Source organism: Natator depressus, chromosome 3, assembly GCF_965152275.1.
Source record: "Natator depressus isolate rNatDep1 chromosome 3, rNatDep2.hap1, whole genome shotgun sequence".
Lineage (NCBI taxonomy): Eukaryota > Metazoa > Chordata > Testudines > Cheloniidae > Natator > Natator depressus.
In genome coordinates, this window is record NC_134236.1 from 37,638,917 (window position 1) to 37,652,767 (window position 13,851).

General features: G+C 42.6%; 1 protein-coding gene across 4 annotated transcripts in view; it reads left to right on the forward strand.

The window, feature by feature from the left end:
• Positions 1 to 13,851, forward strand: part of EIPR1 (EARP complex and GARP complex interacting protein 1) — a 151,112-nt gene that overhangs the window by 103,556 nt on the left and 33,705 nt on the right. For all 4 annotated transcript variants that reach the window (XM_074947711.1, XM_074947710.1, XM_074947713.1 and 1 more), the window contains one exon: positions 1,315 to 1,414. In XM_074947711.1, coding sequence (XP_074803812.1) covers positions 1,315 to 1,414 — 100 coding nt within the window. The remainder of the gene's footprint in view (positions 1 to 1,314; positions 1,415 to 13,851) is intronic.

A 13,851-nucleotide genomic window follows, 5' to 3' on the forward strand; every position in this document is an offset into this window, starting at 1 on the left:
CCGGTCTGGGGTTCCGTCTGCCGCCCTTGCTGCTGGTCTGGGGTTCCGTCCATCGAGGCCGGCAGTGGAGTGAGCGGGGCTGACGTCCGGGACCCCAGACTGGCAGCGTGGGCGGCAGACGGAACCCCAGGCCGGCAGCGCGCGGAGCTGCCTAGCCAGTCTGGGGTCCTGGCCGCCGGCCCCGCTCAGCCTGCTGCCAGTCTGGGGTTCTGTCGCGGGGCCTCTGAAATGTAAAATTTATTTACTGGCACGCGAAACCTTAAATTAATGAAGACTTGGCACGCCACTTCTCAAAGGTTGCCGATCTCTGATTCAGTGTTTAATTACATTGTTTGTTTTCCATGACCATTGCCTCATCCAGTGCCCAGAATGGACAGTAATTGAGGCAGAGGGATGCTAGTGGAGAAAATAAGTTGTTTTATAATTAGGCAGACTGGGATCCAGGAGAACTGGGTTCTGTCCTGTGAGGAACTGTGCCTTTAAGAGGCTCTGTCAAGAACCACTTGGAACCAAGTGGCCCTGAATGGCTGTCTTGCTAGTGGAGATCTACAACCACAGCAGACTGAGAAGTCTGAGCCCCAGGACATGGCACAACCAGAGTTAATGGACTTATTGCCACCTGAATACAATGGTGCAGATGTCTCAAGTGAGGTCTACGTGACAGTACAGTGCACCTCAGAGAAAAATTGAGCATTGTTAGTTTGGTTAGTAATTTGGTTATAAGTACTTGAAATTTTGTAGTATGCTAATGTTGTTTGTTAATTGCCTGGGAAAGGACAATGTGGAGAAATGTATCTTTAAGAGGCTCTGGCAAGAGCTAGTTAGAACCAGTTGTGTTACTCATGTTAAGCAGTACTGATCAGTTAGAGCTCTGACACTGAATGAAGCAGACCTCTGTCATATTCCTTGGCTCTGAGTGATAATTGAACACCACTTATTTCTTCGTCTGCCACAGACTTTATATGTGATATTGAGCAGGACTGTCATAATATATATGCACCAGGGGGCCAAATTAAGGTTGTATGGGCAACCTTAACTCTGGCATTTCCTAACTTTTGAGTGCTTGTCTTTACCTCTGTAATATTATTTTAATGTTGGGGTTTTTTGTATGTAACTAACTACATATTGACAAGGATGGTCAAATTCTGCTCTGCAGACAAAAAGGACCAATCTATATTGAAAATTATGGGAGTTTCACCATTGTGTTTGAGGACAGATTTAGCGCCACATAATTAAAATGACTGACAATTGCAAGACTTCATTGATCTGGGTTTTTTTCATGTGTTTTATTTATGTTATATGTTTGTTTTACAGTGTTATATGGGAGCCAATGGGAGATGGTAAAAAGATAATTTCACTGGCTGATAATCACTTATTATTGTGGGATTTGCAAGAAAGCTCAAGCAACGCCATGGTAAGAAAAATTGCTTGTAAGTTATAATATGGCCGGGTGTGGTATATGATCTAACTCAGCATTTTATAAGGATTCTCAAATATATTGCTACTAACTTTTAAAAGTTAAATTTTTACCCAATTTCATTAAAATTAGCATAAGAACTTTCTTCTAACATCCTAAGAATAGGACTTAAAGCTTGTTTATTGAGATTACTGTTAGTGTGAATTAAATGCGATAATCCTGGGTTTATGGAAACTTTAGTCTCCTTTTCCTGTTGCCCCTCACAATCCTGAGGCTTTCCCTTCCCTTTCTGGCTGCAGCTTGTTGAAACAGGCACTCTGGTCCTTTTTTGGATTTGAATGTTCCAGGTTTAGGTAACTTTTTGTCCCCCTTCTCTCTTACCAACAGTTATACCTTTTATTATTATTTATTTATTTTATTAGGTCTGCTTGAATTGCCTGTGGTTGTTACCCCAGTGAGTATAATGTCAAAATGATTTTAATAAAGCAATGATCATTAGACAAATTAAAGAAAATCCAGTTAAATCAGAGATCAATGGAACAAAAGCTTAGTCTAAGGATTGGGTAAGAGAGGTTAAATCTTGAAGTTATTGATTTAAACAAGTATTCATGTATGTCCTAGAGCCCAAAGAGGGGAGAGGGAGCGTGGAGAGAGAGATTTTTACTTATTCTCTGTCTGCTAGCATCACAGTATCGCAAGTCACTATCTCAATGTGTGACCACTGCTGTTATTTATCTGTATTACTGTAGTACATAGGCAGCCCTAGTCATGGACTAGAATCCCATTGTACTGGGCTCTGTACAAACACAGAAAAAGATGGTTCCCTGCCCCAAGGGTCTTACAGTCTCAGTATAAGACAGGAAACAATAGATGGGTACAGACTGACCAACAGGGAAATACAAGTAAACAGTGCTGGCCAGCATGAAAAACAGTGGTTTCTGCACATCAGCAGCCTGACCATTCTCAAGGGGTGTTTTTTTTAGGCATCATATCAAAGGATAGTTTTGAGGAGGGATTTGAAGGTGGATAATGAGTTAGCTTTGCAGATGTTTGTGGGGAACGTCTTCCAAGTGTGTGGGGCTGTGAGAAAGTGGGAGTATTTTGTAATATTTTTGAGTCCTCTCTGTGCTTAAGTTTCCCCTCTATGCTGCATAGTTACCCAGTGGGTGGAAAAGAACTTTGCTTCCAGAGCAGGCTAAGTGACATAGGTGTGGGTGTTGCCTAGCTGTCTGGGCTTGGTCTCTATATGAATGGAGCATTTGAGAAGACAATGGCAAATCCAGTCACCCAGACATTGACACCAAGTAATGAACAACCCAGAGGTATTTGGATTTCCCCACTTCTCAGCAGGGAGACTGAGGCCTTGTCTGCACTTCACAGTTTTGTGGGCAAAAGGCAGTTTTTGTTGACAAAACAGTGGAGTACACATTACAGTGCTCCTCCTGCCCACAGAACTCTCCTGCTTTGCTGACCAAATAAAACCACCTCAACAAAAGGCGTAGAGCTTTTTGCAGTAAAGTTAGATCGACAAAGCATCAGTACAGACACTGCGTTCGTTGCATCACTGTAACCGGCCCCCAGGAGGTATCCCACAATGCCCACTGTGAGCATTCTGATCACTGTTTTGAACTCTGCCTCCCTGCATCCAATTACACACACATATGCCCCTCCCCTTTCAAAGCCCCAGAAAGCTTTGAAATTCCTCAGCATGGGGAGCTCACATAGCTACTTCTCAGCTGAGCATGTTGGCTCCCAGCAGCAAACACACTCCCACCTGGAATACAGAGGAGAGGGGTGAATCTCCTTGTTCTGCAGGGAGAGGAGGGGGTGGGAGAACTTGGAGGGAATCACAGAATCAAAACACGAACATGGAATCCTGCTCTCCCGGCACTAGGACTGCAGTGGCAGGTAGGCTGCTGCTCGGGTCGGGGAGAGGCTCATGCTGTGCTGTGTAGAGCCAGGGAGGGAGGCAAGGTCTGATGTTGGGTGTTCCCCTCCCCCTGCTGGTGTACTGGTCTCTGCTGAGCTGGGGGCAGGACACCAGCTGTCTGTGCACCAGCTTTTGCCTCGGGATTGGTTGCTTCCTGCTGCTGTCTGAATGTAAAGAGACAGCATGCCGACATATTCATTCTCACCCAACACACACACACACACACACCCATTTCTCTCTGTTTCTCTCTCATTCTCTCTCTCTCTCACACACACACACACGCTCCCTGTCACCCCCCCACACACACACACTTCTGTGGGCTTCTTGTTTTCGTGTTCAGCTATGTCAGTTTGGTCATATTACTCAGTGCTACTTTAAAAATGTGTTACTTTTTAGGCACATGTAGAAATAATTACAAGGTTCATGGTATTGTGGAAACAAACAATGCCAGGGTCAACCGAATAGCCCCCCCTTGGGCTCCTCTTATAGCGGTTTGTTTATCACGTACAGCACAATGCTGAACAGCAGTGCAGGATCCATGTTTTCTGACAGAGATGGCTAGGTTGCAGGTTACCAGAGCAATTGAAAAGCAGCTGGCAATCCAGTAGGATGCCCATGAAACGATGGGATTGAGAAACCTTCATCATCTGACACTGTACCTGCCCCATGAGGCATTGCAAACCCTTCCCAAAGCACCCTGCAGCCAGTTGCACAGTGAGATAGCTACCCACAGTGCTCTGCTCTCTTTGTCAATGCAAGCGCTGCTATTGTGCATGTGCTGCACTGACACAAGGAGCATAGTGTGGCCATGCAACAGCGGTTTAATTATAGCAGTGGTACCAGTCAGAGGCGAGCATTAATAGCTGGATATCGAATCAGAGACATTAGGTAGAGTGGGGATAGACTGTGGAGGACTTTGAAAGTAAATACAAGCAGTTTGTTTGATGTAATAGAGAAGAACAAACCGAGGGAGGAATTCAAAGAGAGGGATGATGTGGTCAAAGTGACAAGGTAGGAAAATGATCTTTGCAGCAGCATTCTGAATGCATATGAGTGAAGCAAGATTGCATTTGTCAAGGCCAGAGAAAAGGATGTTGCATCAAGATATGAGATGAGGTTGTACTCTGAGGTTTCTTTGGGGGATAGGTGTGAACTGAATCCCATAGGAGTATAGGAATTGCAATACTAGATCAGACTCAAGTTCTATCTAGTCCAGTGGTCTCCAACCTTTACCCACAAGATCACTTTTTGAATTCAAGATTGAACCAGGATCTACCCCACCCCTTTCCTGAGGCACTGCCCCTTCCCTGAGGCCTGCCCCACTCACTCCATTCCCCCCTCCCTCCGTCGCTCGCTCTCTCCCACCCTCACTCACTTTCACTGGACTGGGGAAGGAGGTTGGAGTGTTGGAGGAGGTGCAGGCTCTGGGCTGGTGCCGAGGGGTTCGGAGTGTGGGAGCGGGTTCTGGGTTGAGCCTGGGACAGGGGGTTGGGATGCAGGAGTGAGGGGTGCAAGCTCTGGGAGGGAGTTTGGATGCAGGAGTCGTATGGTCACACTGCATCTAATCTCATAGAATCCACTGGACATTTTGTGAGTTTTACTTTTTATTAGTGTCATTTGTGGTTTATAGATCCAAAATCCTTCAGGGATTGTCACATGTGACATTGCACTCCATAATGTTTTATGGAAATATGCTTATGAGTGTGAATATAATGTAACTGGAATATGCTTTATGCAAAAGGTCTCTTGTAAGGTATCATTACAAAGCTTATAATCTACTGAGTGTGTTCATCCTATTTTTATGAATATATCATTCTTGTATCTGAAACTAGGAATATGAAGTATAACTCTGAGATCCTATTGTAATTATACAAAGTATGGGCCATTAATGGAAGCTCAATGGCTCCCATTGACCAGGACAATTGGTTGTAAATGGTCTGTTTACTTACAAACCTTCCTGGGGCAGCCCTGGAAGAACGGAGGCTGGGGTCTCACAGGACATGTGAACATGTCACCTGATACTGGAATCCATCTTAGACCTGGTGCTTTTCCATTTAGAAGTAGGGGTGGGGGCCCAGAGAGACAAGAGATTCCTGCCTTGTGCCAAAGATATAAAAGGGGGTGGAACAGAACAAAGGGGCTGCCAGCCGTGAAAACACCCCTAGTTTCCACCTAAGATGTCTGCTGGAACTAACAAGGACTGTACCAGGGGAAAGGATTGGGCCCAGACTAGCAAGGAGTCTAGTCTGTGAAAGAAGCTTATTGGAACATCTCTGAGGGTGAGATTTTACCTGTAATCAGTTTCTTAATGTATTAGGCTTAGACTTGTGTGTTTTTGCTTTATTTTGCTTGGTGACTTATTTTGTCCTGTGTGTTATTACTTGAAACCACTTAAATCCTACATTTTATACTTAATAAAATCATTTTTGTTTATTAATTAACCCAGAGTAAGTGATTAATACCTGTGGGAGCAAACAGCTGTCCATATCTCTCTATCAGTGTTATAGAGGGCAGAAAATTTGAGCTTACCCTGTATAAGCTTTATACAGAGTAAAACGGATTTATTTGGGGTTTGGATCCCATTGGGAACTGGGTGTCTGGGTGCTGGAGATAGGTGACCTGCTGAGCAGTTTTTGGTTAAAGTCTGCAGTTTTAGGGGCGTGTAGCAGACGTGGGTCTGTGTTGCAGCAGGCTAGCGTGTCTGGCTCAACAAGGCAGGGTTCTGGAGTCCCAAGCTGGCAGGGAAAACTGGCTCAGAGGTAATTCCAGCACATCAGGTGACAGTCCCAAGTGGGTCTCTGTTACCAAACCACGTCACATCACAAATCAGTATAACGTTCTCAACTGTGTGGTGTGCAGTGGCTGAGTCTAGGACTGGGGGGTCGGGGTGCAGGAGTGAGGGGTGCAAGCTCTGGGAGGGTTTTGGTGCAGGAGGGGGCTCCAGGCTGGTGCAGAGTGTTGGGGTACAGGAGGGGGTGAAGGATCTCAGAGGAAGTTTGAGTGCAGGAGGAGGCTCAGGGCTGGGGTGGGGATGCAAGTTGTAGGCTTCAGCAAGGGGTGCTTACTTCAGGGGGCTCCCGGTCAGCGGCGCAGCGGGGCTCAGGCAGGCTGCCTGCCTGCCCTGGCCCCACACCACTCCTGGAAGCAGCTGGCTGCTGGCACGTCTCTGCAGCCCCTGTGGGGGAGGGGAACAGCGGGTCTCTGTGCGCTGCCTGCGCCTGCAAGTACCACTCCCATTGGCCGGTTCCTGGCCAATGGGAGCTGCGGGGATGATGCTGGGGGTCGGGGCAGCATGTGGAGCTGCCTCATGCTCCCTCCGTCCAGGGGCCACAGAGACGTGCCAGCAGCCAGCCGCTTCAGGGAGCGGCATGGGGCCAGGGCAGGCAGGCAGCCTGCCTGAGCCCTGCTGTGCTGCTGGATTTTTAGCGGCCGGAGATCGCAATCGACTGGCAGAGGCTCCAGGATCAACCAGTTGATCGTGATTGACCAGTTGGTGACCACTGATCTAGTCCATTATTTTTGTCTCTGAAAGTGGCCAGTGTCAGACAATTCAGAAGAAGTTGTACACAATTGACAGACGTGGGATCATCTGTCCCCTATTTTGGGTGTTATCTTGATCTCTAATAACTAGAGATTGGATTAATCCAGAAACATGAGGTTTAATAACCCATTCAAAACTTCTGTTATTAATTATGTTAACTCTGGATGTACTTGATGGTCATATAAAGACCTTTTTGAATCTAGTTAAATTCTTGGCCTCAACAATTTCCTGTGGGAATGAGTTTAAAACTTTAAATACAGATTGTGTGAAAAATCTTGAATTTTGAATTTTCCATCATTCCATTTAATCAAATGTCACCTTGCTCTTCCTTTATTGGACAGGGAGAATAGTATTTCCTGATTTACATTCTCTCTACTGTTCATTATTTCCTATATTGTATCTTGTCTCCTCCTATTTGTCTCTTTTCTAAGGTAAACAGTCACAGTCTTTTTCAGTCTCTGTTTATATGAGAGTTTTTCCATGCCCTTCAATTCTCTTTGGTCTTTTTTGAATCCCCCTAACTTCTGCAATACAATTTTTGAGATCTGGTGACCCATATGCACACAGTGTTGCAGGTGAGGCCACATTACTGATTTGTATGAAGCCTATAATAATATCATTATTACTCACAATCACATTCCTTATGTAACCCAACATCTTATTAGTTTTTTGACTGCAGCTGCATATTGTGTAGAGGTTTCCTTTGAGCCATCTACAGTGACACTCAGATCCCTTTCTTGAGTTGATAGAATTAATTTAGAATCCTGTAACTTGTATGAGTAGTTCAAATTTTTCCATCCAGTGCGTGCTAATTTGCATTCATCAAGACTGAATTTAATTTGTTATTGTATTGCCCATTCAGCTGGCTTGTTTAATTCTTGTTGACGTTCCTCTGTCTCTCTGATCTGACTGACCAAAATAACTTTGTTTCTGATACACTTAAAGAGTCCCATGCATTGTTTTTTTTATATCTTAGGCTATTTGTTCATAAAAATCCATTTTAACCCTTATTTCCTGCCTGCTGTACTTTATGTTCCTATTTATTGGCTTCAGCAGGATCAGACTTCAAACTTTGGAAGGGTTTCTGTTTGGCTCAAATAGCATCTCAGAACTTGCAATGTAGCCATACTGATTTACTCTTTGTCTTCCTGGTTCTCGTTTTGTTCAGTGGTACACCTGTCTTTTGAGTCTGTGTTTGGTTTTTTGTTTTTTTTTTTTTTATAAGTAGCATCCATACCACCTCTAAGGATTTTACTTCCTCTACTTTTAATTTTTTTTTTTTAACTAAGCATTTCATTTTATTGAAATCTCCTTTCCTAAAGTTTAGTATTACTGTCACTTTTTGGTATCCTATATGCCCCAAGAATGTTGGTTCTAATTATACTGCGGTCATTATTATGTAGTGACTCAGCTGTTGTCACTTCTATAATTAGCTCCTGTGTGTTACTTAAATCAAGAATAACCTGTCTTGTTGGGTGCTCCAGAGCTACTTGTTCCAATAAGCAGCACTCAGTGTCAAGAAATTGTTTCTCTAAACTTTGTCCCATTGTCCCATTTGGCCGTTTATATGTGGGTCATTGAAGTCCCCCATTATTATCATTTTGTTGCCTCTCAACATTGTGCATGTAATTTCATTTCTTTGATTAAGAGGCCAGTAGTATAATCCCACTAATATATTTACATTCACATCGTGGTTTTGTTTCCATATACATTTGACTGTGTGGTTCTGTCCACTGAAAATGTTTATCTTCCTAGATTCTATGACATCCTTTACATACAGCTCTTTAATCTAGTGTCTTTCCTGTACAGCTTGTACCAGGTATTACAGCGTTCAGTATCCCAAACCACCTGCATTGCCATTTGAGCTGCAAAGTAATATTTTATTTTAGCAAATTGACAATGAGATTTGCTTAATCCAGCCCCTAAAAATTCATCAGTCTGTGTTCTCTGGCATAATACCCATTGCATTCATTTTTATTAAGAGATGTAATTGCCGGATATGCTGCATTATTTTTCTAATTTCCTCTTATGTAACACACAGGAACCTTTAAACCTCTTGGCAAACTACTTTTTTGGGATAAAGTCTGTTTGCATGCAGTAGCTGTCCTTGTCCGATTGAAGTGTCGGATTCTTTCAGACGTGTTTAGCATTTCCTCTCTTCCTTCCATGTTCCCTTTGGGCTGCTCTGTCTTCCCTTGCTTAAGATTCTCTTGAATGTTAATTAGACTTTCACTGTCCTAGCCACTCTCTGACACAATCTTAAAGTTACCATGCCTCTCCCTAATTCCAGTCTATATCAAATATAATTTCTTTCAGGATGCTGTCCAGTCTGTCATTAGTCATACTTTCTTAATAAAATATCTTCTAAAGAATGTCTAAGTGTTAGGGCTTTTTCCTAATTTTTTGGCCAGGGTTCTACTTACTAAAATTTGTTGCTGTCAGTTAGATACCTTCCATTTGCTTTTCCTTTCCCCTAAACTAACTTTCTTTCTCTGTCATGCAGACATTTATGAACATACTTATGTTTTCTGGTCTTTCCTCCATCACCCAGTATTGGAGTCTACCGACGATTTTTGAGAACAATAGATTCTTCACCATGGCTATCTAGCTGGTTAAGCCACAACAAAGCTGTTTATGATAATGCTACTGGCTTCCTTTGTAAAGCACTTTGAACCTACAGATGAAAAGAGGTATATAAGTGATACATATTATTTAATCTCAGCATAACTTTTGAAATCAATGTTTATATCATTAAAGCAATATCCAGCTTCTGATTCAAAAGATTGCTGATCCATCGGTATTTCAGTTAGTGTTGCTTACCTAGTACATTTTATAAATTCTGTTACTTTCAAAATAGAAGTATGCCTGTACTGCATCAGAGATTGATAGCAGAATAATGGCTCCAGGGGGCAAGGTCAGTGATAAAGGAACAAAGGAAATTTAGCCAAGGACAGCAGTTATGTGCTTGCACCTGAAAAATATGAATAACCCAAATTAGAGTCAGTGGAAGTCTAAAGGACAGCCCGAGATAAGTATGTGGCCAGTAGTATATCAATATGTGACTGAGTTGTTTAGATTGCAGCGTGTTGGGATGGTCTGTGAAAAGCCTTAGTTTGAAAAGGCTAGGAGTGTTTCTAGGACTTTCTCAGGAAAGACAATAGAAAGCTCCATCAATTCCTCCATAACCCCATCTAAAATATTCTGATATCTCATGGTGAGCACACTGCTTCCATCATGTACTTTGAAAACTTCAATTATTTCTGAATAACTTTTTCTCTAGGAATCAGTGTTCTGCCCCACCATCAACCTCAGCCTAGACCAATCCACACAAGCCATCCATTTCCTGGACACTACTGTGCTAATAAGCAGTGGTCACATAAACACCATGCTATACCAGAAACCTACTGACCGCTATACTTACTTACATGCCTCCAGCTTCCATCCACAACACACCACACGATCCATTGTCGACAGCCAAACTCTAAAATACAATCGCATTTGCTCTAATCCCTCAGACAGAGACAAACACCTACAAGATCTCTATCAAGCATTCTTAAAACTACAATACCCACCTGCTGAAGTGAAGAAACAGTTTGACAGAGCCAGAAGAGTACCCAGAAGTCACCTACTACAGGACAGACCCAACAAAGAAAGTAACAGAACGCCACTAGCTGTCACCTTCAGCCCCCAACTAAAACCCCTCTAGCGCATCATCAAAGATTTACAACCTATCCTGAAAAATGATCCCTCGCTCTCAGAGATCTTGGGACACAGACCAGTCCTCGATTACAGACAGCCCCCCAACCTGAAGCAAATACTCTCCAGCAACCACATACCACACAACAAAAACACTAACCCAGGAACCTATCCTTGCAACAAAGCCCGATGCCAACTCTGTCCACATATTTATTCAAGGTTTCAGAGTAGCAGCCATGTTAGTCTGTATTCGCAAAAAGAAAAGGAGTACTAGTGGCACCTTAGAGACTAACCAATTTATTTGAGCACAAGCTTTCGTGAGCTACAGCTCACTTCATCGGATGCAAGTGACACCATCATAGGACCTAATCACATCAGCCATGCCATCAGGGGCTCGTTCACCTGCACATCTACGAATGTGATATATGCCATCATGTGCCAGCAATACCCCTCTGCCATGTACATTGGCCAAACGGGACAGTCTCTACACAAAAGAATAAATGGACACAAATCTGACGTCAGGAATCATAACATTCAAAAGCCAGTAGGAGAACACTTCAACCTCTCTGGCCACTCAGTAAAAGACTTAAGGTGGCAATTTTGCAACAGAAAATTCAAAAACAGACTCCAACGAGAAACTGCTGAACTTGAATTAATATGTAAACTAGATACCATTAACTTTGGGTTTGAATAGAGACTGGGAGTGGCTGGGTCATTACACATATTGAATCTATTTCCCTATGTTAAGTATCCTCACGCTTTCTTGTCAGCCGTCTAAGTGGGCCATCCTGATTATCACTACAAAAGTTTTTTTTTCTCCTGCTGATAATAGCTCATCTTAATTAATTAGCCTCTTACAGTTTGTATGGCAACTTCCACCTTCTCTGTATGTGTGTGTGTATATATATATATATATCTTCTTACTATATGTTCCATTCTATGCATTTGATGAAGTGGGCTGTAGCCCACGAAAGCTTATGCTCTAATAAATTTGTTAGTCTTTCTAAGGTGCCACAAGTACGCCTGTTCTTTTTGTTCTGCCATGATGAGTCTTCTGCCCCCAGCAATTTTCTTAGTGTTTCACTTAGGGCGAGTCTACACTAGCAATGCTAAAGCAGTGCCGTGGCAGCACTTTAACATGGCTTGTGTGGTTGCGGCAGAGCGCTGGGAGAGAGTTCTCCCAGATCTCTAAAAAAAACCACCTCCATGAGGGGGAAGTTTCCAAAGTACACAATGGGAGCTGCGGGGGCGGTACTTGCAGGCACAAGCAGTGCACAGAGACCCGCTGTTCCCCTTCCCCTGAGGGGCCACAGAAATGTGCCGGCGCTGATGCACTGTCTACACTGACACTTTACAGCTCTGCAACTTGCTGCGCTCAGGGGAGTGTTGAGCAAGAAAGTTGCAGTGCTGTAAATTGCCAATGTAGACAAGCCCTTAGATGATATTTGCTTCTTCAGTGAACCAGAACCCACTTGTGGATAGGGGTTCTCCTCTGACAGCTGAATTTTGAAAACCAATGAAGGCTTTTCCCCTCAAAATCACAAATCTACCAGCATTTCAATCTTGGCCAAATGTATCAATTATTATAAAGCTGGTATGTTTCCATCTAGATGCCTTAGTTACTATGAGTCCAATTGTATGAGACGTACAGGGAGTCATAAAAACCTCTTTATAAGATCTAAAATAGATTTTCTAATCCTTAAAGTTATGACAATTTTAAGTCAAATATTTTAAGCCTTTCCAGGCTTAAATAGGGCTAGACTAGATTGTTGAGCTCCATTAGGAAGCTTGGAGTCTTCCCTTTTCAAAGGGATTAATTTCAGGTTTCTAGCCACGCAGTGCTGAGAAATACTGGGCTTCAAAACTATGGCTCTTTGATATGTAGAAAAACTGATCCAGGAATGAAATATTGTCCATAACAAGGAGGGGAAATTCAAAAATTGAGGGGAGGAGGAGGAAACATTTCTTTAGCAAGATGATTTTAAAAAAATCACTGTTCTGAGATTTGAAATGTTAGAGGTAATCCCCTGCAAATGGATTAGTGAGCAGAAAACAGGTGGTGATATTAACAGTGCATGATAAATGTATTTTTTACTTAGGCCATCACCTCCACATATAACATGAATGTGATGTCGATACAGATAAGATTTTGTTATGTCTCTGTACAACCTGTTTGTATGGGATTGTTGAGTACGAAGTAAATCACAACTTTAAAAACAAAGTTTTAAATCGAAATGTTTTTCTGTTTGTGCACACGTGTGTGTATGTAAAAATAAAAGCAGGCTACTCAGGGAGATTAACAAAACAGAACAGAGTTGTGTGGGCCTTGAAAACAGGTACAAAACATGATGCAGCTTTAACCTACGGCACAGAAAATCTGTTTTCACCAGATTTAACAAAAAATGAAATGTATAATCAAAAAGTCTTTACGTAAAAGCTCTCCTAAAGAAAGACCATTGGAGTCCTTCACAGTTGATTTGGAGGTTATAATCAATTATACAAGACATCAAATGCAGGTATCCAGAAAAGTCTTCAAGGTAAGGGAAAAAGTCCATGTCCATTTCCTCTATGTATTTGCAAGCAAATTACTCAGAAGAAAATATACAATAAACAATGCCTACTAAGATAAACTATTGAATTCAAACTGGAACAGGTACATAGAAAGGTTAGTAGGATAATCGGAGGAATTGATAGCCCATCTTACGAAAGGAGACCAAAAGAGCTTGGTTTGTTTAGCCTAGCAAAATCGTTTAGAAGTAGTATGATTGCTCTCTATAAGTACCTCAGGGTGATAAACACCAAGGAGGGAGGAAGAGCTCTTTAAGATGAACAGAATGTTGGCACAAGAACAAATGGATGTAAACTGGCTATGAATAAATTCTGGCTGGGAATTAAAAGGTTTCTAACTATCAGAGGAGTGAGGTTCTGCAGTAGCTTTCCAGTAGGAGTAGTGGGAGCAAACTAGTTTTAAGGTGAAGATGGGTACATTTATTAACTGGATTACATAACTAGATCACCTTTGATTGCAGGGGGCTGGACTTGGTGACCCAGGAGGACCCTTCCAGTCCTGTGTCCCTAGGTATCATTTCTTCTTAGAATGTCACAGCAGCAATCCTGTCCTGATGTCTTGCTTAGTTCTGGAAGAGAATATTGAAGAAGTAATTGACCAGTGAGCTTCTTTACCTCTATAGGTGCATGCTTCTCAAACCATCGGAAAGTAATTGCTCTCATTTGCTCTCAATTGCTGTCAGACTTTTTTCAGATAAC